Source organism: Myxocyprinus asiaticus, chromosome 7, assembly GCF_019703515.2.
Source record: "Myxocyprinus asiaticus isolate MX2 ecotype Aquarium Trade chromosome 7, UBuf_Myxa_2, whole genome shotgun sequence".
Lineage (NCBI taxonomy): Eukaryota > Metazoa > Chordata > Actinopteri > Cypriniformes > Catostomidae > Myxocyprinus > Myxocyprinus asiaticus.
The window spans coordinates 32,889,829-32,916,439 of NC_059350.1; the positions used below are offsets into that span (position 1 = coordinate 32,889,829).

At 41.0% G+C, this 26,611-nt stretch overlaps 1 protein-coding gene across 1 annotated transcript in view; it reads left to right on the forward strand.

Annotated features, from left to right (window-relative positions):
* The window catches only part of adgrl3.1 (adhesion G protein-coupled receptor L3.1), a 190,646-nt gene that overhangs the window by 97,330 nt on the left and 66,705 nt on the right, over positions 1 to 26,611 (forward strand). Inside the window, exons 6-8 of the mRNA XM_051702396.1 lie at positions 13,612 to 14,418; positions 24,948 to 25,241; positions 26,035 to 26,132. Of these exons, the coding sequence (XP_051558356.1) occupies positions 13,612 to 14,418; positions 24,948 to 25,241; positions 26,035 to 26,132 (1,199 nt within the window). The remainder of the gene's footprint in view (positions 1 to 13,611; positions 14,419 to 24,947; positions 25,242 to 26,034; positions 26,133 to 26,611) is intronic.

Below are 26,611 nucleotides of genomic sequence, written 5' to 3' on the forward strand. Positions count from 1 at the left end.
AAAACAAAAACAAAAAAAAAACAAAAACAATTCAAATCCGACCTGGGTCATGTCTTGATCCCATGCCCGAAATAAAGGTAAAAAACAATAATAGGCTACAGAAACATTTGACCGTAACAAGTAATAAATAATCAAATGTTTCTAACAATTTTTTTTTAATAAAAACACAAATATGCTTGAGTTTATCAAAGGCCAAGAGTAGTTCCTGGATTGAGACATATTGTGGAAAATTAATACATCTAAAACAATAAAAGGAAATATCCAGTAATAGTTAAAATACCAGCCACACTTCCTATGAGGATGTCCCTCATTCTGGGAACGGAATGGTGGGAAAAGACCGTTGCTGCCATGGCAGGCATTCCGTGTCACTGTCTGTGTGCTCGCTTCTCTGTTAGTGTGGCCATGTAAGTGTATCTGCATGGTTTCCAGGAGAATCATTATAAATCATAGAGAGTGAAAACATTAGACACCCACACACACTCAAAGGGTTAAGTCACGAGGGCATACATTTATAAGATATGCATGACAGCGTACCCTGCTGTGCGGATGGTGGCTAACCCTGGTTTGTAGCCAGTCTCAACTGTTATTATCGGTCATCGATTTTTCACAGTACTTCAAAATGTAACTTACATTACACCTAGAAAATTTTCCCAGGGCAAGAAAATATTAGTGCTATTTTTGCCAGTAATACAGCAGGCTCCAATGTCTGAGACCACACTGAAAATCTGGGATTCAAAATCTAATTTAAAGCTTGAAATAAACAAAACATTTAATATTTTGAAAAAATAAACATTATAACGTAAGATAGATAAGAAATATTAGAGATCACTATTTTAGGTCACTCTATAAATAAGCAAATGTGTGACTTTGACCATGTTAAGTCAGATTCTGTTGGTTCCATTAAAGCTCACAAGACTAAAAAATAAATAAATACAGAAAATACAAAATAGAAGCTTTTTCAGTAGTGGTCTCAGACATTTGGTTCCAATTTGATATTGTGGGCAAGTCTATGAAGTACATTGTGAGTATACCATACTGTAATTCTTTTGGACAAATTATAAACCCTCACATCGCTTAAATTTTGCTCAGGGTTAGAGAAGTCAGTGTGACAGATTTTCAGAGCCTCTTTAGGGATTCTTCAGGAGTCATGAACTATAAATTGGTCTACTAGTCATCAGATATGATTTAATAGAAGTGGCTGTTTTGCAATTCAAAGTCTATGTAAACAATGTCAATAGAAATTAATCTTATTATAGATTGTGCCTTATGCACAAAACTCAGCGATATTTGCAGATTAACGTTTAACAGTTACTGCCCACAGAAGGCAGTACTCTGAGTTTTGTTTTAAACAGAAGTTTCTGTACATTTTCTATTGATCATCGCAACTAGTGGTCGACTGATATGGGTTTTTTAATGGGCGATGTCGATATCCAGAGAGCAGGGTGGCCGATAGGCCAATACAATGCCGATATATCACAAAATTTAATATAATAAATAACATAAATATAAAATTGCTAAAAAAATTATAAACTCCTATTTAGCACTATATTTACTCAATTTCACACAAAACTAAAAAATATTTTATTTTAAATGGTAGATAACTGTTTCTTCAGATTTATGTTTAGTCATCAAATTGTAGTCATTTATTTGCACATGAAGAAAGTAGCCTAGTTTCCATCCACTTTTCGTCCTATTTTGTTATCGATAAAGTGAAAACGTGTAAAAAGAAATTTGCGAAATTTGCCGTCTTCTGCCTGTTTCCATTCAAATGGCCTTTTATCAATAAAAATGGTGTGCGTGATGACATCATGCCTAAAAAACACAAAAGAAGCGCAAAAGAAATCTGCCCTGAAGCCGTTTCCATACAGAAATGTGTGTTTATCACTAATTCGCCTCCCAGATGTCCCTAATTTGTTTTCCTCCGAAGTTTTGGTAAAATGGGGAGAGTGTTGAGAAAATTCATTGAAATTAGCCAGCTTACTGTCATTTTAATTTCACAAATAAAAGCAATCAGAAGTTGAGAAATTGCAATCAAAAGGGAGCAGTTGCCCTTGACTGTAATACTGGTCCTGTCCTGATGTTGCGCCTATCGCAGGTTGCCACCGGTTCCGACCCGAAAGCGAATCGTCATGGCCCTGTTCAAGCTGGCAACCTGCACCAAGTAGTGGGGGGAAACTTTCGGTTTTAGTATAAGGACCATCCATCGATGTGTATATGCTGTGTGCACAGCTATCAGTTGATGCAGTGTAACATCAGTGTTTATGATACATTCCTGATATTCAATAGGCTATTTTGAACAATCATCTAATCTAAAGCATTGCCATCTCAACTGCATTATGTCCCGCATATTTGTCCAGCAACTTTTAACGACCAAGTGAACTTGATTGTCATCTAAAATTAATTTAATGCCATAATGCAATTTACATTTTCTGAAGAAGCTCAACAAATGTGATCCAAGGTAAAGAGGGTTCGATTTAAAATATTTAAATGTTTTAAAATATTCAAAATCTGGTTTTCTGAAAGTGAACTCATTGAACAAATAGCTCTGATAGTTTATAGTCTTGAAAAAAGTGTAGAACATTCTGATAATGTCATTCAGCTGACTTTTTTCGCCTACAGAACAGGGTAAGGCTAATTTAAGTTTGTGTAAAGAAAAGGCATATATAGGACTAAAAATATAATTTTTTTCGTTTGGTAGTGAATTTTTTTAATTTAATGCTTTTTTCATTTGGTAATTTATTTAATTTAATACAGGGAATTGTGCCGGCATTTTTTCCAAAGTAAATTAAGCAATAATTTTCAATTAAGCACACCGAAGCGTTTCTCCTAGTATTGTGTATTTATTTTTAATTTAAAGAATCTTTGTGCACAGAAATTATATGTTTTTTTTGTATTTTGGTCTAATTCCATGACTGCCATCTATTATTTTGAATGGTGTGGAAAAGCAACATTAATAAATAAACGGGTGGCTACTGCGATTAAATTAATCAAAACAGTGGCCATTACTTTGTTCTCCATGCAATTGTCCATGTGCATGATATGAGATATTTGTGTTGGCACTCCTGGCAGTGTCATGTTTGCAGCATCGGATCTGCAATCACGTACAATAAACTGGCTTTCAAGGATGTATACTGTCTTCATGATTAACACAGGCTAACGATTGGGGCAAATTCTGTCATGTAACACTACATTTTTGCGTTAATGACAATTTTCTTGACAAAAAGTGTTTCCAAACCAGTTTTTCGCAACATTTGAAGTATCGACATAGAGTTTATGCGCTAGAGTAAAACGGAAAAATATTATGTCGACACTTGTGAAATTTTAGTGATAATTAGCATTTCCATCAGCTTTATTTTGATGCGCTAAGACTTTTTTCGCAAAAAATCCTTGGATGGAAACGTAGTTAGTGTTAATATATTAGGAGGAAGAAAATAACAGTACACACAGTAGTCCAGCAACCATGGATGGCATGTTCATGTTAGCAATCGCATTTTCTCAAAAAATACAGAATCAAACCAATTGTACATACAGTGTACAGTGAATATGACATTTACTTCCACGTGAAGCACTTTTACCTTGGGCTGCATCCGAAAACATAGGCAGCTGACTTGCTGCCTTGCTGCCTAATCATTTAATGGTTTAACTGACATCTATTTTGAATGAATGGAACTCTTAAAGAAACTGGTCTCCGAACAGTTTGAAAAGCACCTTATTTTTAACGTACCTCCGTATACAGCCACCAGAGGCAGCATTTTCTTGGTATCGGACGCAACCTTGAAGTTGCACATGCGCTCGTGCGGATCCAGCGCGAGCCTCAATCTCCTGACAGTTTTAACAGCCTGGATCGCCTGCTTAGTTTGTCATCATGATTTGTGAATTAGAGGAACTTTTGATCCTGATACTGAAGTTTTGATTCTGGCTGATGGAATACGTGCTTCAGAGAAAGATATTAGATGATCGTTCAATGGGAAGAAAAGGCTGGATTTTCATGAGGTTCGTGAATTACATCTGTTTAAATGAGATATCTGCATATTTGCAAACGGTATGTAATACAAGTTTTATTGATAGTTGCCTTTTATCATTAGAAAAGTTACAGGGAACAGTTGAGGAGAGACTGTTAGAATACGTGCTTCAGAGGTAAATAAATGAGCGCTCCACAGGATGCTGGATCAACTGAAGTTGTGTGAGGTTGGTTTATTACATCTGTTTGAACGAGATAAGTGTATATTTGCAGACGGTATATGATATTAGTTTTATTGATATTTGCCTTTTAACTGTTTTGTCTAATGATAAAAAGTTACAGGGAACTGTTGAGGAGAGAGAGGGAGAATGAAACAGGTGAGCACTTTAACATTATGTGCTCAAACGTGTCTGCCGCGGCTCTGATATGCAGACCGTTTAAATGACACTGTGTTGCACCTACAAAATTCTATTATTCAAGTATTGTAGTAACACACGATGCACGTAACAACAAAACAAACAGTGACTGGTAGTTTACATGTCTCAGTCGCTTCACATGCAAGCAGGCGATTTTCGGCACCCTCAAGAAAAAAATCGGCCAAACGGGAAAATGTATTGGCCGATACCAATTATTAAAAGTCAGTATATCGCCGATATAGTATATTGGTCGACCACTAATGGCAACTGTAATTCATCAAATCAAAATCGAATGATGGAGATTTTAACCAGTGTTCAGTATTAATGGACTAAATGTAATCTGGATTATGTAATGAAATTACTAGTTACTTTTATGGATTATGTATTACATTACCTATCATCAGTCTTGACTTTCAAAGAAATGGCAAAGGTGGCAGTTTCTTTGCTTTTTGATTGAAAGGAGTGTCAATTTGTATGAATACACTTAAAATTAATGATTTCTTTAAAATCTGCAATAATTAATCCAAAAGTAATCAGATTAGATCAAATACAAAAAAGTGTAATCAAAAATATTAGGCTACTGACCATTTTAGTTGTGTAAAATGTAATCAGTACCAGATTACATTCCAGAAATATTGTACCCAACAATGGTTATAACATATTTTAAGGGGATAGTTCACCCAAAAATGAAATTCACTTATCATTTACTCACCCTCATGCCATCTAAAATGTGCATGACTTTCTTTCTTTTGCAGAACACAAATGAAGATTTTTAGAAGAATATCTCAGCTCTGTAGGTCCATACAATGCAAGTGAATGGTGACCAGGCCTTTTTAAAGCAGCAAAAAAAGAGGAAAGTCAGCATAAACATAATTATATGTCTCCAGTGCTCTAATCAATGTCTTATGAAGCTATCCAGTTGGTTTTGGGTGAGAGCAGACCAAAATGTAACTCCTTTTTCACTGTACATCTTGACAGCAGTCTCCTTGGCGATCATAATTTCAAGCTCAAATACACTTCCTAAAGTGCCATCTAGCACTCGGTCGTGTCTAGAAGGGATACCTCTCTCGTCAGTCTCGCAAGATTATTGCACAGTGTTAATTTGAAGTCTCACAGCAATGAGGAGCGCTTGTAAAAGATTATTTTAAATAGTTTTGATGATCAATTCAAGCTCTAAAATAAATATTTCACATAATAAATTTGATAGCTTTAGCTCTACGTCTGCTACTTTCGGTCATAAGATATTATTGGTCACTGGAGAAGTACAGCAATCAGCTCAGTTGTTAAGAGTCTGACAAGTGGTAACTAATTCGCTTCTTGTATAGGAGGCCCTGGGTTCTAAACCACTAAAATGTAAATGTATATTTTAATAAACAAAGATTGCATCCACACCTCAGTGGATGTATATCTTGAGTGGGGACACATTTGTTTGCATTTTTCTTTGCAATTCAACTGGAAAGGAGCACGAGCTGCAGAACACAAACAAAATCTCCAGTTCTGTAAGAGATAAACATCTTTAAACAGCAGCTAAACACATTTGAGTTCATAAATTACTATTAATGTCAATTAATTAAGTCATAATAACAGAATCTAAGATTTAAATTAATATGTGCCTTAACATGAATTTCTGTCAAAATATTACTGTATCCTAGAAACATGGGATGCTATATGAGATTTCAAGAAGACAAAAGGATTTCTTAATAAAAATAATAATAATAAGGCTTAGGTTATTTGCACTAAGTGTAAATAGTATTAGACAGATACTATTTGCACCCCTAATTAAATACTAATGGCATCCCTGCAGTGTGTTTATTTATAGTCCCACAGACACCCTACACCAGCCTCTACCCCTAAACCTAATCCTAACCTTCTCTTACAAAAACTAACCATGGTTTTACAGTAAGCATAGTATCACCATGGTATTTTATAGTAATCACTAAAACATAGTAACTATGTTAACACCATATTACTGTAATAAAAAATATGGTTAATTGCATTAAAATTATAGCTTCCGCAAAAAAACATGGTTACTACAATATTACTTTAGTAAAACGTCATGGTTACTTTCGTAACCTCCGTTCCCTGATGGAGGGAACGAGATGTTGTGTCGATGTAATGACACTAGGGGTCATTCTTGGGAGCCCCATACACCTCTGCTTTTTTTAAAAAAGGCTAATGAGAATTGGCGAGTGGAATTTGCATGCCACTCCCCTGGACATATGGGTATAAAAGGAGCTGGTATGCAACCACTCATTCAGGTTTTGTGCTGAGGAGCCGAGACCAGGTCCCGGCCATTTCAGCGGGTAGTTCAGAGTTGTGGCAAGAGGGACACAACGTCTCGTTCCCTCCATCAGGGAACGGAGGTTACGAAAATAACCATGGCGTTCCCTATCTGTCACTCACTCGACATTGTGTCGATGTAGTGACACTAGGGGTCCCTATACAAAACGCCACAACTATCTGAACTGTATTATGTGAACTGGCGGTGTGTGACAGGCAGACCGCTGTGTGCTTCATAGCCAGCGCACCAGGCTGTCACATAACCTCCCCCAAAGCTCTTATGAGTGTCGAACGGTCCATCAGGAACAAGTCGACTGCCCAACTATAGGAACAGTCTAGCCCAGCTGAGGCCTCTTTCCCTCTCTTTTCTCCCCAAAAAGAGTGGAATTTGTTAACTGACTGGGAGCCATAAGTATCTGTGTTGGGGGGTGTCCCTCCCAAGGGGAAGACACCGCGGAGACCACATCAAGCCCAAAAAGGGGGTATTTTGAGTGGAATACGTCACATGGTCTTACAGGTCTTGTCGGAAGTATGTAATGTGGAGAGGTGCCATGGTAGGTCCTACCCGAAGGGGGAGGAGTTTCTACAGAGAATGGCGACTGGGGGCAGAGGGGCCTCTGCCCAAGGAAGACGCAGTTTGCCGACGGAAACGATTTTGCGGAAGATATCACATGGGGTCACCTTCGGGGAACCAGCACATGTGGAGCACCTACCTCAGTACAGGGGCTCATTAGTGCATGTATTGGGCTGGTCAGCGAGTTTCTCCGCAAACTCAACTGCCAGAGGGCTAAGGAGGAAAGTCATCCAGGGATCACAAGCGGTACACCTGGCCAGCTGTCCCGGAACTTACCTGCTCGTGCCTGCCAATACACGGGACAAGACTGGCTCAACCCGGAGATTGTAGAACCTCGCAAAGGTGTTGGGTGTTGCCCAGCCCGCTGCTCTGCAAATGTCTGTCAAAGAGGTGCCACTGGCCAGGGCCCAGGAGGCCACCACACTCCTGGTAGAGTGGGCTCGTAACCCCGCAGGGGGTGGCACGTCCTGAGCCTGATATGCCATCGCGATGGCGTCAATGGCCCAGTGGGTGATCCTCTGTTTGGAGACAGTGCTTCCTTTCCGCTGTCCATCAAAGTAGACAAAGAGCTGCTCGGAGCTTCTAAGGCTCTGCGTGCGATCCAAATAGATGCATAAAGCTCGCACTGGACACAGCAACGCCAAGGCTGGGTCTGCCTCCTCCTGGGGCAGCACTTGCAGGTTCACCACCTGATCCCTAAAAGGGGTCGTGGGAACCTTGGGCACATAGCCCGGTCGGGGTCTCAGGATCACATGAAAGCAACCCGGACTGAACTCCAGGCACGATTCGCTAACAGAGAATGCCTGCAGTTCCCCTACCCTTTTGATGGAAGTGAGTGCAGTCAGGAGGGCAGTCTTCAAAGAGAGTGCCTTACGCTCAGCTGACTCCATGGGCTCAAATGGAGCTCCCTGTAGGCCCCAAAGGACTACAGAGAGGTCCCACGAGGGGACGAGGTGCGGTCTGGAGGTATTCAACCTCCTAGCGCCTCTCAGGAACCTGATGATCAAGTCGTGCTTCCCCAAGTATTTACCATCTACTGCATCGTGATGAGCCGAAATAGCGGCTACATACACCTTCAAGCCTCTCCTGCAGGAAGGAAAGCACCGATCCAACTGCGCATATCTGGGAGTCTTCGCGTCGGGAAGAACACCACTTAGCGAACAGACGCCACTTCAAGGCATACAGGCGCCTCATAGAGGGAGCCCTAGCCTGAGTGATCGTGTCTACCACCACGGGTGGTAGGACACTTAGGTCTTCCGCGTCCCGTCCAGGGGCCAAACGTGGAGATTCCAGAGGTCTGGTCAAGGGTGCCAGATGGTGCCCCATGCCTGAGAAAGAAGGTCCTTCCTCAGAGGAATTCGTCAGTGGGGGGCTGTTGCGAGGAGCGTGAGATCCGAGAACCACGTCTGGGTGGGTCAGTAGGTTGCTACTAGGACGACCTGCTCCTCGTCCTCCCTGACCTTGCACAGGGTCTGTGCAAGTAGGCTCACTGGTGGAAACGCATATTTGCGTAGTCCAGGGGGCCAGCTGTGTGCCAGCGCATCTATACCGAGGGGTGCCTCGGTCAGGGCATACCAAACCAGGCAGTGCGAGGATTCCCGTGAAGCAAACAGGTCTACCTGTGCTCGACCGAATTGACTCCAAATCAGCTGGACCACCTGAGGGTGGAGTCTCCACTCTCCCCTGAGGGTAACCTGACATAACAGCGCATCTGCTGCGGTGTTGAAGTCGCCCGGGATGTGAGTGGCTCGTAGCGATTTGAGGCGCTGCTGACTCCAGAGGAGATGGCAGGCAAGTTGTGACATGCAACGGGAGCGTAGACCGCCTTGACAGTTGATGTACGCTACCATCGCTGTGTTGTCCGTCCGGACCGACACGTGCTTGCCCTGGATCAACGGCAGGAACATCTGCAGGGTGAGCAGTACTGCCAACAATTCTAGGCAGTTAATGTGCCAACGCAGCCGTGGGCCAGTCCAGGATCCGGCGGATGTGTGCCCGTTGCATCTGGCGCCCCAGCCCGTCTTGGAGGCATCTTTTGTAACCACGACGTGCCTGGAGACCTGCTCTAGGGGAACCCCTGCCCATAGAAATGCATGGTCGGTCCAAGGGCTGAAGAGGTGGCGACAGATCGGCGTGATGGTCACGCGATGTGTCCCGCGGCGCCTTGCCCATCTCGGGACTCGAATCTGAAGCCAGTGCTGAAGCGGTCTCATATGCATCAACCCGAGCAGTGTGGCCACCGCTGAGGATGCCATATGCCCCAGGAGCCTCTTAAAACGTTTCAGTGGAACCGCTGTCCTCCGTCTGAATGCCTTCAGACAGTTCAGCACTGACTGCACACTCTCGTTCGTGAGGCGCGCTGTCATCGAGACCGAGTCCAACTCCAAACCAAGAAAAGAGATGCTCTGAACCTGGGAGAGCTTCCTCTTTTCCCAGTTGACCCGAAGCCCCAGTTGGCTGAGGTGCCGGAGCACGAGGTCCCTGTGTGCGCACAGCAACTCTCGAGAGTGAGCTAGGATTAGCCAGTCGCCAAGATAGTTGTGGATGCGGACGCCCACTTCCCTTAGCAAGGGCTGCCTCTGCGACCTTCGTGAAGACGCGAGGGGACAAGGGCAGGCCGAGGGGGAGGACCTTCGAAGCCAAACCGCAGGAAGGGTCTGTATGCGTCCTTCAGGTCTACCACTGCGAACCAATCTTGATGCCGGATGCTCGTTAGAGTGCGTTTTTGCGTCAGCATCTTGGACGGGAGTCTGTGCAAATCCCGGTTCAGTACTCGCAGGTCCAGGATTGGTCGCAACCCACCACCTTTCTTCAGTACGATGAAGTAAGGGCTGTAGAACCCTTTCTTCATCTCAGCTGGAGGGACAGGCTCTATCGTGTCCTTACGCAGAAGGGTAGCGATCTCCGCACGCAAGGTAGCGGCATTCTTGCCCTTCACCGAGGTGAAGCGGATGCCGCTGAACCTGGGAGGGTGCTTGGCGAACTGAATCGCGTAGCTGGGTCGGACGGTACGTCAAGGAGACTCGAGCCCCGTGGCCGTGCTGAGACCAGGGACATCGCAGCACATACCTTGCTCCTGCCGCCCACCATAAGATTGGCCGAGGAGGAGGGAGGAGGAATCTCGTCCCCGTAGTCCACTGGAACCAATCCTGTGTGGGCGTGTTTGTACCACAGCTGGGCGCACAGGGGCGGGGGACCCTACGCTGGAGCGCCATACCTGCCAAAATGGGACGGTGGACGGTGGTCATGACGACGGCCGTGCGCACCGGATATGTGACCCAGGAGATGAGGGAACCATTCTTTTGTCAGGCTTGTGGGTGCCGCAGTCTCCTGGGCATGCGGCGACAAAAGATTCTCCTCCCGGCCCTCCACCAGGGGATGGAGTGGTCTGTCGACCAGCCCCAGAGAAGTGGGTCTCCTCGCCCCTGGGTCACCTGTCTCGGGGGCGCTTCGACGCCTTCCTCGGGTTCTTAGCGGCCAGCCACGAGACAGGTGGCACCTGTTTCCTGCAGAGGGCTCCACGCCGGAGCCGGGCCACGGGGGCGGGCTGTGGCGGAGCCGATGTTGTTGCTGCAGGAGGACGCCCTTTGCAACGAGCAGACAGGGTGCGGGGTCTTAGGCCACGCCGGGGCAGGATATGTTGTAAGGCCTCTGTCTGCTTCATCACTGCCGAGAACTGCTGGGCAAAGTCCTCGACAGCATCGCCAAACAGGCCAACCTGGGAAATGGGGGCGTCAAGAAACCGTGCCTTGTCCGCCTCTCCCATCTCGACCAAGTTGAGACAAAGGTGGCACTCCTGGACCACCAGGGTGGACATCGCCTGCCCGAGAGACCGCGTCGTGACCGTCTTTTCCCGGAGAGCGAGGTCGGTCGCCGAGCGCATTTCCTGCATCAGTCCCGGGTCAGAACTACCCTCGTGCATTTCTTTTAGCGCCTTGGATTGGTGTACTTGCAGGAGAGCCATGGCATGCAGGGCAGAGGCAGCTTGTCCAGTGGCACCGCAGGCCACAGTCGTCAGAGAGGACGTAAACCTACAGGCCCTGGACGGGAGCTTCGGATGCCCACGCCAGGTGGTTGTGCTCTGCGGGGAAGAAAAGAACGGGGGCGGGGCCGTGGGTGGCGCCCCAAGCCCAGGAACCAATCGTCGAGCCGCAAGGGTTCAGGGGAAAGTGGAGGGTTCCACTCTAGCCCAATGCTCGCGGCCGCCTGAGAAAGCATGTCCGTCATTTCTGCGTCGTCGTGAGACTGGGCGACCGTCCCCGAAGGAGGAAGCCCAGCTGAAGCCTCTGCGTCAGACTGGATGAGCCCGCTCTCTGATGCTGTGCTCGATAACTCATCATCTTCCCGAGCTCCGAATGAGAAGTTGAACTTGCGCTGAGACGAGCTGGCGGACTCATGCGAGAGCCCGATCGGGGCAAGCGAGCGTGCTGGGGAATGGGAGGTCCGTAGGGGGATACCCGGTGGAGGTGGTCCCATTGATGTCCCCAAATCGTCCCCAGTGCTAACCGACATGGCCTCAAACCCGTAGGTAGAAGGACCGGTGCGGGGAGCTGCTGGGGTGGCTTGCTTTCTTACAAAAGCAAGCCGCGACCGCAATGTTGCCATGGTCATGTTCTCTCAATGAGGACATGACTCATCCACGAACGATGTCTCTGCTTGGGCAGTGCCCAGACACATAAGACAGCGATCGTGGCCATCAGAAGCGGAGAGATAACGACCGCACCCAGGAATAATACACAAACGGAAAGGCATCTTTAAAAGACGTTCTGTGTGTGCCGCTCTTTTTGTGAATGAAAATATACTGTTTTAGAATATGCTCTCTTATTTTCACTCTGCCGAAGCGCCCAGGGGCGTTCTCTGCACTCCACGGGTGCAGAGGGGGAGAAGCCACTGAAATGCGCTGTAAATCAAGCAGTTTTGAGGTGCATCTTTGGAGGGAATTGAATTCAATGCACTGAATACAACCGCTCGGCTCCAAAGAGAAAATTTGAACAAGTAGTTGCATACCAGCTCCTTCTATACCCATATATCCGGAGGAGTGGCATGCAAATTCCACTCGCCAATTCCCATTGACCTTTTTTCAAAAAAGCAGAGGTGTTTGGGGCTCCCAAGAGTGACCCCTAGTGTCACTACATCAACACAACGTCGAGTGAGTGACAGATAGGGAACCATTGTTAATTTTACCCGGATCAAACCTTTCTCTCAACTCTCTGACCTTCATTGTGACAAATCACTATGAGGATCAACATTTATATTCATTTTATTTATTATTATAAGTAGTATTAAGGAAAAATCTTAAGAGTGGAGACTCTTAATATGGGGAAACTGGGTCAAAATGTGGATTAGAACCCATGTCATCTGCATGGAAAAAGCACATCCACAGCACTTTATCACACTAAGCCATTGCAGTGACACTGAAGGAGCAGTTTGTCTTTGATCTCTTTGTTTCTACCAGACTATTTCATTGCAAATAGCTGCACTGTGTTGCAGGTATTTACACCTAGTGCAAAAGTCACTCCATAATAATAATAATAATAATAATAATTGTATATTATTCATATTATTGAAGTTTTAAATGCTCACCATCAGTAATTTGCTGATATGCGAGCGTAAAAAGCACAGGTGAAAGCATCATAACAGAATGCGTATGCGCGAGAACTTGACGAGCATGTGTCAAGCACTAGGAAGTGTAATCAAGTTTGAAATAATGATCGTGCCTAGAGAGTGCAATGGCAAGATGCACAGTGAAAAATTAGTTATATTTTGGTCTGTTCTCACCCAAAACCAATCGGATCGCTTCGAAGACATTGATTAAACCACCGGAGTCATATGGATTACTTTTATGCTGACTTCATCTTCTTTTTGGAGCTTTAAATGCCTGATCACCATAGACTTGCATTGTATTGACCAACAGAGCTGAGATATTCTTTTAAAAATCTTTGTTTGTATTCAGCAGCAGAAAGTCATACACATCTGGGATGGCATGAGGGTAAGTAAATGATGAGAGAATTTCCATTTGTGGTTGAGCTATCCCTTTAAGATACAGTGCTTTCGAGCAGACTTCACATTTTAAAGAGTCGATTTAGGTGCCTAGATCACAGTTGTGGAGCAATGCTGTATAGTCCTGGCAGAGTCTGCAGCATCCTTGGCAACCTAGCACTCAAACCGTCCTGCAAGACCTTGTGCTGTGCAAATTTCCTTCATCGCTAGATTTTTGGACGTGTATTCATTGTTACCTGATATGCATAATTCCTTTAGTGAATCGGGTTCACTAAAACTATACAGACTGCACATACAAATAGACAATGCTATCAGCAGTGTGTTTTAAACATTCAAAAGTGTGACTTCCACTCACTTCATTCCCCCTTTTCCTCCTTCAGTCTTTCTCTGTCCAGGTGTACTGAGAGGTATTTACCAGAGCGAACACCTATTTGAGTCTGACCACCAGTCTGGATCATGGTGTAAAGACCCACTACAGTCATCAAATAAGATCTACTACATGCCCTGGACACCGTATCGCACAGATACACTGACTGAGTACTCATCTAAAGAGGACTTTATTGCAGGTCGCCCCACCACCACATACAAACTACCGCATCGGGTGGACGGCACAGGGTTTGTGGTGTTTGATGGTGCACTTTTCTTCAACAAGGAGCGTACACGCAACATCGTTAAATTTGACCTGCGAACTCGTATCAAGAGTGGCGAAGCAATCATCGCTAACGCCAACTACCACGACACATCGCCATATCGCTGGGGTGGGAAATCCGACATCGATCTGGCAGTAGATGAAAATGGACTCTGGGTGATTTACGCCACCGAACAGAACAATGGACGAATTGTTGTAAGTCAGCTCAACCCTTACACACTGCGTGTTGAGGGGTCATGGGATACGACATACGATAAGCGTTCGGCCTCCAACGCGTTCATGATCTGCGGAATCCTCTATGTAGTGAAGAGCGTTTATGAAGATGATGATAACGAAGCACTGGGGAATAAAATCGACTATATGTACAACACAGACAAGAGTCGTGAAACGCACCTCAGCATTCCATTCCCAAATTCATACCAATATATCTCAGCTGTAGACTACAACCCCCGAGACAATTTGCTGTATGTGTGGAACAACTACCATGTTGTCATATATTCCCTGGACTTTGGAAACAACGACAACAGACTGGGCTTTGGTGAGTTTCCATTTAATTTCAACAAATCTGTGCCACATACAGTATTTTTGTGACATTTCTTAATTTAATATATTAATCTCCCAATGTGACATTTATTAATCTTCAGGAAACCAGGCAACATTAAACATTTTATTAGAATAGTTTGTAAAAGTATTTGCAATGCTTTTTGATGATCACTGTTGGGATTGGTGGACATATTGTCATTAAAGTAGTCACACCCACTATAATTAAGTTAGACTAAAGCATTTACAGATAGATTATATGTATTTACCAATTAGCATTTGCAACAAGTCAGGCGTTTAAATGAGTGCTGTTAGGGGGCTCATTTTCCCTCATAGTCAAAATTTAAGAAAATGGATAATATATATCTTTTTTTTTTTTGTTTGTTTGTTTTGTATTGTACTACTTTGTGAATGCCAGGCACAAATCTACTTGGAAGAACTAAACTGGCAGAGTTAGATAGCCTTGTCATTTTCACTAACTCATACAAGTATTCATGTCAGTTATACAGGAGACCTTCAGGATTTTTCCTCAGACTTTTCTGAGAAAATGTGATTTTATAGGTAATCACAGTCCATTAGTTAGGTTGTTTTTCAGTTTGTTTTCTACCTCCTTCAAATTTAGAGTTTGGGCACACTGCTTACACTCTATTGTATTGCATTTTAGTCAGCTTGCCAGCTTAGCTGAAATACAGCAGACTTAATCATTATCTACAGTGTAAACTAACAGTTAATAACTCCAACATCTACTGACATCCCCATTAGAGCAGAGCAGAGCATGTCTTTGCTCTTAACAGGGTCCAAATTGAGCATAATGTGTGAAGTTTGCCTAATAAATTGCAAATAGATTCTCACTTGCCCTGACACTTCATTACAGAACAGCTCACGAAACAAGCTATTACTAAATACACTTTTAACACCTGGATATTTGGATGTCCCTGAAGTCTGCACATTGATGTAGAATTTTGTGCTTAATATTTAAACTGACCTCCAAAGTTGGAAACAGCCTTTAATGAACTTATAGACATAACATCTGTAGGTTCAAATGTGTTTGTGTGTGTATGTAGGCACTTGTTAATGACCCTGCCTGTTTTCATTTTCTTCATTAGCATACTCTAGATCAGGGATCTTGTTCATGAGTTAGAATGTGAGTGTTAGCTACCCAAACTAATGCAGATGAGACTGTGTCTAATGGTCATATCAAAGGGAATATTAATATTACAACACCAGCTTTGAGTAGTTACTGATTTAATAAAATTTGATCTTGGTATCATTAGTATTGAAAATGTTGCCTGCAGTTCACCTGTGAAGGAGAAAAGCACAAAAAATAATCACTTTACAACAGATGAGAGAATGACTAGAAATAGAGCATGGCTGCATGGTGAAGACTTTTAAGTAACTCTTCACTTATCAAAGCTTTTGAATCTTAGTCTACATTTTGTCACAATCACTATACCATGCTTTAAAAAAAAATTATAAGAAAGATTCTTATAACTTCTTGCTCTGTTTGACAGAGATCTCATGTTAATGGCTTTACAGCAGTAGCAATAACTGTATGGTAACTAACCGAGAAATATGGCATTTATTATGGTAAATAACTATGGTATTTTGACAGAAACTGTGTTTACCATGGTAAAAATAAGGACTGGGATCTGCCGAACATCTAGTGGCAGCTTATATGACTCACAAAAATCTGCCCACAGTGATGGATTTTTTTATTTTTTCCAAAAATATTTACTATTTAATTATAATATAATGAATATTATATTATTTTATATTATATTATATTATATTATATTAATTATATATATTACAATAATAATGATTTACTAAGTTGCTATATTATTTTAGTAAATAAAGCTTAATTAAAAAAATATATATATTATTTACCTTTTTGGTAAATAAAGAAAGATTCAACATTTTTACTAATTTCCATGTGTAATCCATACACCTGAGTGCTGACACTAAACAGAATAAAGTTTTCTGAAAACAAATTGATTGATGGGCCTAAGCACTCATATAATTTATTTTCAATATAAATGTTTTATTTTTATTTTTTTTATAATATAATTATATTAAATCATATTTTAATATATTATTACAATTTATTATATTATTATAATTTATTATATTTAAATTATATTTAAATAATAGTTATTTATTATTTACTTTATTTTATACTTATTTTTTATATTATTTTGGTAAATACATTTAAAAAAAATATTATTTACCTGTTTGGAAAAAAAGAAAGATTAAACATTTTTACTAATTTACATATGTAATCTGTACTCTTGAGTGCTGACACATTAAACAGAAAACAGTTTTTTAACTACAAGTTGATTGATGGGCCTAAGCGCTCATAAAAAAATCAGTATAATTATTTTATTATTTTATAATATCATCTAATCATATTAAATCATATTTTATTATATTATTATAATATATTATTTTTAAATTATTATTTTTAAATAATAATTATTTACTATTTAATATATTATATACTTATTTTCTATATTATTTTGGTAAATACAGTTTTAAATAGTTTTTTTTTTTTTTTTATATAATTTACTTGTTTGGTAAATAAAGACAAATTATTATTTTTTTTACTAATTTCCATGTATAATCTGTAATCCTTAAAGCTGAAACACTAAACAAGTCTGCACAGAATACAGTTTTCCAGCTACAAATTGATTGATGTGCCTAAGCACTCGTTTTTTTTAATAACGCTTTGTGTGTGTGTACTGCATGTCCCTGACCAAACTCTGGGCTAAATGTGTGGTTCTCATGGAAGACTTTAAGTGCTTGAGAGAGCTGTGCCATTCAGGTCAGCTGGGAGGACATTGAAGGATTCAGACCTACAGCAAAAGTAAAGAGAGAAGATGAATAGATTGAAAGGGATTAAATTGCCCGGCTTTCTCTCCCTCTCTCAACCTCTGTATTTCTCTCTGTTCTTCTCAGCTTTCTTTTTTTGTCCTTATAGGCCTCTCATTCTCACTCTTTATTTTTATCTCTTTCATTTTTTCCCCTCACATACACACACAACAGTCAATCCATAAAATCACACACACACTCTGGGCATATTAGAACATCTTGTTTAAAAGACTGATTGAAAATAAATTAGTTCTGCTCTGCTGAGCATGTGCGCACTGAAGAAATACAAAAAATGCAACCACACATACATTTCACATGTAGCACTCACTCTCCCCTTTAAACACATCTTGAAGTCTTACTGCTAGAGGTGATAGAAGTTTAATCTGCTTTTCTTGAAAGTGAGCTCTCAACAGACTAACTCTCTCTCTCTCGCACAACCAGAGTTCTCCTCTCTTCCTGCAGGTTCGCTTCAAAGTCTGATGCTAATGTAATATGTTGGGATTGGCACAGTGGTTAGCTTAAGTGGAATAGCCTCTGTGCTCCTTTAGTGGAGTGGAGACTTCTGTTCTCTGCTTTTATTAAATGAGAGAATGTCTTACATATGGTTAAAACTCACTCCACTGGCAATTACAAGTCAGCACAGGAAGAAAACTGTATTTAAACCGATCCACAAGAACAAGGATGCACCTGGATCTGCCAGCAGGGAGTTTAACACACAGATCAATCAGTAATGGAGTGATATTCAAACTCACACTTGTATATATATACAGTCTGTATTCTGTATATAGTCCAGAGCTCAGACACATTCTCACAGTAACACACCTATAGTATACTAGCACATACACAGTAGGACTCATGTACACTTACACACATGTACTGTATGTACACACACTCACACATGTTTATGTAGACTGCTGACCGAGAGCAATCTCACCATGTAGATCTGAGAGGATAAGAGTGCGGATTATATTGGTAACCCCACCAAGGGGACTTACAGTGCTATTACCATACTGCTGATAACAGGAGGAAGAGCAGAGGAGACTGGGCTTCACATTTCTCATCTTAGCCTGATATCATCTGTATTTTGTGTCCTTTTTGTCAATTTCTGATTTAAACAGGGTTCCCACGATCATGGGAAACCCGGAAATATCAGATCACTTTAAAATGATTTTTTCTAGGCTGGAAAAAGTAATTGAAATGAATAAAATTTTTACTAGATATTGCTCATCTATAGAGAGAAAAAAAAAACTCTAGTCAATTGTTCCTTTGAGTTCTTTTCAATTAATTAATTCAAATGTTTGAAAAATCTGTCTAAATGATTCACTAGCAAATCAATCTGAATCAAAATTATTTATATACAGAAATCACAAACCTGGAAAATCATGAGAAAAAATTCATGAAAAATGATTGGTCAAAATTGGATGGAATTTTGTTTTTTGTTTTTTGTTTTGTAAACATAAACATTATATACCGTGGAATTCAAAAGTCTGAGACCACTAATGAAAATGCATCTATTTTGCATATTTTCAATGCAAATTATTTTTCCTGCTCAACAATTTGAGTGAAAAGTTCAGTTGAAACATTTACATGAATGCACCCCACAAGTTTGTGCAAAACTTGATGATATCATGTTATCATTTGAGAATGCTCCAAAGAGCATCGTTTTTGCTTTAATAGCAACAAGGAAATCTGACCTTTTGTACAAAGGAGTTAACATGGTCAATGTCACATTGAAAAATGTTACTTGATAAGTGACCAAGAAAAAGTACAGAATCTTAAAGACTTCTGTAACATTTTAGAAAAAGGTTTTATTTGTTAACATTAGCAAATGAATTAGACATCAACCAACAATGAATAATAATAATTTACCCCATTTGTTGATCTTAATTAATGTAAATTAACAAAATGACAATTGTTCAATGTTAGTTCATGCAAGTTCATGCTACTTCATAATGCATTTACTAATGTTAACATATAGAACTTTTAATTTTAGAATGTATGAATACAGTATGTTGACATGAACATTAACCAAGATTAATAAGTGTTGCTTTGTATTTTTCAACATTGTTACTTCATGTTAGCTAATGTAGTTACAGTAACTAATGTTAATGAACACAACATTATTGTAAAGTGTTACCAATATTTTTAATTCATTTTACATCATAACCAAAGATGTAACCAAATGTTCAAAATTGGGGGGGTGACCAAATGTAAAATCCATCTTGGTTGACCAATCATTTGAATATATAGGGGATATGTGTCCTTATCATCTTTGGTGATTACAGCCTTCATCATAACATTTTATTTAAAATAGATCTTGAATCCCAGGTTTTCAATGTGGTCTCAGACTTTTGGACTCCATTGTATCACTGTTTGATATGTGGACATCAATATGTGTTAAATTAGTTGTGTGAATATTTTAGCAGGTTATAAAACTCCTCATAAACTGAAACAGCAGCCACAGGTTGCAACAATCACAGATTTTTTGTGTAGTTGCATGACGCTGTGTTCCGATTGGTCCTGATCAGCAAGGTGAAATTGTTTCCTGTCTCTGTGTGGCTGAGGCATATTTAACAGGGCTGTGTACCATGCTGGAAGCCCACTCTAAAGTCACTCTGCCTCGAAAAGTGTGTTGAGTAATAGAGGATAAATGACCTTTAACCTGAAGGAGTGAGTCAGTCATCTTTCCACTGATGTGGAGAATAAAAAGACTTCTTTTGATCATCCACCAATCAAAGCGCCCTTTCTGTTGAAAAACACACATGTTGCCCTCTATCTGCACCCCTATTGGGTCTGAGTGGGCTGTATCACGGAGATGACAATCTAGTGACATGGAGGGCCACAGCACACTGGCGGTCATCGCAGAGAAAGAAAAGATAGAGAGATTCGGAAGAGGGATGAAAGGGCTGGTTTGTCATTTAATGGCTTCTGTGAGCAAAAGAAAGGGAGGGTGCCATGCCTGCCTGTCTCTCTCTGTGTTGTGTGTGAGTGTATGTGTATGTGTATGTGAGCGATTAGTCACTGTAGAATGCTCTGCTGCTTTTTGAGTTTTGCCTCAGTAGCTCCTCACACAGACAGTTACAGAAATAGAAACAGGAAGTGCTTTCATTTCACTCAGCGGCCCTTTAAAATCACAGTCAGATTTGCCACCCAGAGGAAGGGGGCGAGAGAGAAGAGAAGAGAGAGAAAAGAGGGCAGGAAAAGTTATGAGAAGAGATGTGAGAGGATATTTGGATCAGTGCATCTCTATAATAAGCCAGAGCTGTCTGGTGAGATATAGTCTAAGAAAGAGGAACTATCTTTCATTCTGAATGGCTAATGAGGGCTCACACTGCCTCATGATTGCACGTTTTTTTAGAACGTTTAGACACGAAACATGAGTTTTTGAGGAATATCATGGCTGCTCTTTTCCATATAATTGAGGTAAACAGGGACAGTTGTTCCAAAATGTAAAAAAAAAAAAAGAAACTTTTATCATACAGTAGTCCATACGACTTATGGACGAATATGATACTGCATTCCAAGTCCGAAGACATACTATATGATAGCTTTGTGTGAGGAATCAACTGAAATGTATTTGCTGAAAATCTTGCCCTCTTGTAGCTTTCAAATTGAATTTGGTGCCTTTAGACATGGTTCGACGTTAGTGTCATTACAATATATTTGTTTGAAAGCTATTGTGGAGGGGAAAATTATCAGTGAAAAACAACTTAAATTTCAGTCTGTTCATCACACAAAGCTATCATATGGTGAACAAGTTATATGATCTAATATTATGGTACTTTTGTAGTGCTCATTCTGTCATTTTGGAGCTTGACCTATACCTGCCGAGTCTTGCTTCACTTTCAATATAAGGAAAATAGCGGCCAGGATGATCTTCAAAGCATCTCCTTTTGTGTTCCACTGAAAAACAAAAGTCGTACGTAGAATTTTCATTATTGGGTGAACTATTCCTGTAAAAAACATTTCCAATGGTCCTAGAATGGAGCCTTGTGGGATACCATTCCTGAATTATTTTCATATCCACATTTTATTACAGTAAATCAGCACAGGCAAGTCACAGACAATGAAAATTAAAAAGAGTAAACACACACACAAAATATGGTTGTTCTAGTAGTATTTCTCTAGTGTTTTCCTCGTCTTGTCTTCACACTTCATCTTCAGCTCCACTTTCCAGAAGTCACTGCGGCAACAAGAGCATCTCTTCGCCCCAGATACAGTAAACACGGCAAGGCAGAGAGAAGCTATCCCTTTAGTTTTTGCTCTCTAGTTCTCTTTGTGTGTGCTAGTACGTATCTATCCACAGGCAATTGTACAGAGCTCTTATGGCATAGTTTAGTCTAGCCTAGGCTTTAGGGGATGTTTACTCCCTGTCATGTGGTATCCTGAGCTTCTGACACCATTTTTTTCTCACTTTGTACCAATAAACAAAGCTATATGCTGCAATATGCCCTATTCAGGTCCTCAGGTATGTGTGTTTGTGTCTGAGAGAGAGAAAGAGATACAGGAGCAGAGAAAGCCAGTGGGGAATTATGACGTTTAAACATCATCTATCTTTGCCTCTCTGAAGTCTTTGCACTCGGGGATTGGGCCTGTCAAAACATACACTCCCAAATGCTGCACCGGGCACAAAGACACACACTTAGACACACACTACAGACCTGACTCATTCAGTCATCCCTGAAAAAGCAGAGAGAGAGAGAGAGAGAGACAGAGATAGAAGATGTCTCTATGTTTTATCAGTGTTTTTTAGGCAAATTAAACCCATCTGAGGATGCAGTCTAACATTCTGCCACATTTATACACGAGTCACTTCCCCTCTTTCTCTATATGTATATACAGTGGTGTCTAAAAGTCTGAGACCACATTGAAAATCTGGGATTAAAAATCTAAACCTGAAAATTTTCAGTATAGGGATGTCACGATACTGATACTGGTAACGGAATCGGGTCTGATGCCGTGCTCATGTAAAAATGCTCCGATACCAAAAACCATTATCATCTGGTGTACGAATGTCACAATCAGCGCACAAATTAAAAGTCACGTTATGTCCTAGTGAGATTATTTACCGCAAAAGCTGTGATTTAATTATAGAAATATATCGTTCGCATGAGTGGCACGATGCAAATGTGATCACGTGAATGTGTGGAGACATTGTGGTGCAGACGCCAGCTACACGTACCTTTTAAAGGTCCACCTTGGCTCATACAGGAAAAAACACCGTCATGTGCACCGAGCGCTCTGTTTGTTGCAGATAACAATGAACAGAGCGCAAACTCACTTTGTAGTGCGAGGCACATACAAAGTACATATTTATTTATTTAAATAGCAGTCTTTATGGTTTAATAATCACTTTGAGTTACATAGCAACACGATTTTTCAGAATGGGAAGCTACCATCTTATGTGAGAGCTCCTTGGTCATAACAACACAGAAACACTTCAAAATAAAAGCTCCGCCAAAATAAAAGCTTAATTTAAATAAAAATATGACTGTAAAACTATAGTTTTGGCAAGTCGTTTAGGACATCTTTGTGCATGACCCAAGTAATTTTTCCAACAATTGTTTACAGACAGATTGTTTCACTTTTAATTGACTTTATCACAATTCCAGTTAGTCAAACGTTTACATACACTAAGTTAACTGTGCCTTTAAGCAGCTTGGAAAATTCCAAAAAATGACGTCAAGCCTTTAGACAATTAGAAAATTAGCTTCTGATAAGAGGTGTTCTGAATTGGAGGTGTACATGTGGATTTATTTTAAGGCCTACCATCAAACTCAGTGCCTCTTTGTTTGACATCATGGGAACATGAAAAGAAATCAGCCAAGGCCTCAGAAAAAAAATTGTGGACCTCCACATGTCTAGTTCATCCTTGGGAGCAATTTCCATCCATGGGACCACACAGCCATCATACCGTTCAGGAAGGAGACTCATTCTGTCTCCTAGAGATGAATGTAGTTTGGTGCAAAAAGTGCAAATCAATCCCAGAACAACAGCAAAGGACCTTGTGAAGATGCTGGAGGAAACAGGTAGACAGGTATCAATATCCACAGTAAAATGAGTCCTATATCAACATAACCTGAAAGGCTGCTCAGCAAGGAAGAAAAAAAAAAAGCCAGACTACAGTCTTACTTTTTGGAGAAATGTCCTCTGGTCTAATGAAACAAAAATTTAACTGTTTAGCCATAATCACCATCATTATGTTTGGAGGAAAAAGGGTGAGGCTTGCAAGCCAAAAAACACCATCCCAACCGTGAAGCATGGGGGTGGCAGCATCATGCTCAACAAGCCATGTGATAAGATGCACGGGTTGACAGTCTCAGACGCGGAGGCAACTGGGATTCGTCCTCTGCCACCAGGACTGAGGTGAATCACTACGCAACCACGAGGACTTAAAAGCACATTGGAAATTGGGCATTCCAAATTGGGAGAAAAAGGGGAGAAAATCCAAAAAAAATAAAAACATTTTAAAATAGATTGCATCATGAGGAAGGAAAATTATGTGGATATATTGAAGCAACATCTCAAGACATCAGCCAGACTCAAGACTCAAGCTCGATCGCAAATGGGTCTTCCAAATGGACAATGACCACAAACATACCTCCAAAGTTGTGGCAAAATGGCTTAAGGACAACAAAGTCAAGGTATTGGTGTGGCCATCACAAAGCCCTGACCTCAGTCCGATAAAAAAATTTGTGGGCAGAACAGATCTGACTCTTACACCAGTTCTGTCTGGAGGAATGGGCCAAAATTCCAGCAACTTATTGTGAGAAGCTTGTGGAAGGCTACCCAAAACATTTGACCCAAGTCAAACAATTTAAAGGCAATGCTACCAAATACTACCAAATTGTATGTAAACTTCTGACCCACTGGAAATGTGATGAAAGAAATAAAAGCTGAAATAAATCATTCTCTCTGCTATTATTCTGACATTTTACATTCTTAAAATAGTGATCCTAACTGACCTAAGACAGGGAATGTTTTCTACGATTAAATGTCAGGAATTGTGAAAAACTGAGTTTTGTGTATTTGTACTCGTACTCGGTCTCAAAAAAATGGTATCGGGACATCCCTAATTATCTTAGATTCGAAACAAAGAAACGTTATGAAATAAAATGAATAAGAAATATTTAAGTTTCTGCACTATTTCTACAGTAGATCACTAACAAGCAAATTTGTGACTAAATCCTTTGTACAATAGGTCAGATTTCCTTCCATTGAAGCACACAAGATGGTCTTTGAAACATTTGCAAATCATGCTGGGATAACATGGATGTGATGAAGAGGAGGGCGTGGCCGGGCCGTAATGATAGACGCCCGGCCAAGCCCTCCTCCTTGTCACAATGGATTATCAGTTTTTGCACAAAATTGTGGAGTCCATGTGAGCTTAAGTGCAAGCTGTTATTAAAGTAAAAGGGGGTACAAACCAAATACTAAGAAATTTTGAAATTCATGTTAATTTTTCAAGTTTTCACTCAAATTTATATGCTGATAATACATTTTGTAAATATTTTTTTGTTTTTTTACTAATTAGAAAAATACAAAACAGAAGCTTTGTCGCTTGTTGTCTCAGACTTTTGGACCTCACTGTAGTTTTTTTTCTTTTTTTTTCTATTTTTTAACATTCATTTATAAGTGTTAAATATCTCCTTCTCTCAGATCCTCCTTCTTCAGTCCTGCTGCCTGATGCTCTTCCTCCAGTTCGAAGCTCAACAACTCCTCCTCGGCCATATACAGGCACGCTTCGCCCCACTCTCACTACTACGACGACCACTATGGCTCCGCCCCGCCGCCATAACAACATCCTCCCAGAAGCCCTGACACGGTCACCTCCCTCCCCGCAGACTCCAGTCACTGTTGACTATTGCTCTCCACGTCTCACTGCCGAAATCTCCTGGCCACGGACGCACCAGGGACAAGTTGCTAAGCAACCATGCCCACCTGGCACCATAGGTTAGTGAGCGAGTGATTAATCCAATAATAGTGTCAGTGTTTGTTTGAAGGTTTACTTTGTTTAATGTGTAGTGAGTATATCACAGCTTAGGCTTAGCTGTGTGTGTGTGTGTGTGTGTGTGTGTGTGTGTGTGTGTGTTTCTGTTTTTTACTGTCATTTATTATCTCAGTGTTTAGAGTTGAAGTCATGATAAGTATTTCTTTATGGTAATAGTAAAACAGTAGATATGCTGTTTAAATTAGGATAAAAAGAGTTTGGAAACTTTCTGGTTGGCAAATCTAGTGGAACATGTCCATAGTTCATGTGATGATCTACACCTGTGGTTTAGTGGCGGCTTGTGCTTTTCAAAAGTGGGGAAGCACAAACTATGGTTTTGGTGTCTGCAATGTTACTCCCAAAGCTACTAACAGCGAAATTACTTATCAAAAATAATTAACTAAGCTCAAAATTGTTTTTACAGCAAATTAGGCAAAATATTCAATTAAGAAAGCTGATAAGAGAATTATAATTTTTTGGGTGAACTTTTCCTTTAAGTGTCCAAATGTTTTTCTGGGGCCATATATAGTGTCTTTTTTTTTAAAGTTCCAGAAACTTTTAATTCCTGTTACTGTGGTTAGCCCTGGTGTTCTGTCAGAGCCACCTCATTATGTGGGCACCTGCCAGCTGTTGATTGACACATAGTAAATCACTTGTAAATCTCTTCCCCTGCTTGTCTGTCTGAGTGTGTGCAAGTTCCTGAGTATGTGTTTGTGCTTTATGTTGTGTTCATTGCATGTTTTTGTTATTTTTCAGGTGTAGCTACGTTTAAGTGTTTGCTTGGCTACTGGGAACCAAAGGGACCCGATTTGAGCAACTGCACCTCACCCTGGACCAATCACATTACTCAGAGAGTGAGTACAAACATGGCAACATGGGAAATATGTTAATAAATCACATCAACCTGGATTTATTAGTCAGCGTCGAGTACTGTTGCGAGTTCGAATCCAGGGCGTGCTGAGTGACTCCAGCCAGGTCTCCTAAGCAGCCAAATTGGCCCGGTTGCTAGGGAGGGTAGAGTCACATGGGATAACCACCTCGTGGTCGCGATTAGTGGTTCTCGCTCTCAATGGGTCGCGTGGTAAGTTGTGTGTGGATCACAGAGAGTAGCATGAGCCTCCACATGCTGTGAGTCTCTGTGGTGTCATGCACAGTGAGCCACGTGATAAGATGTACGGATTGACTATATCAGAAGCGGAGGCAACTGAGACTTGTACCCCGCCACCCAGATTGAGGTGAGTAACAGTGCCACCATGAGGATCTACTAAGTAGTGGGAATTGGGCATTCCAAATTGGGGAGAAAAAAGGGATACAAAAAAAAAAATGACATCAA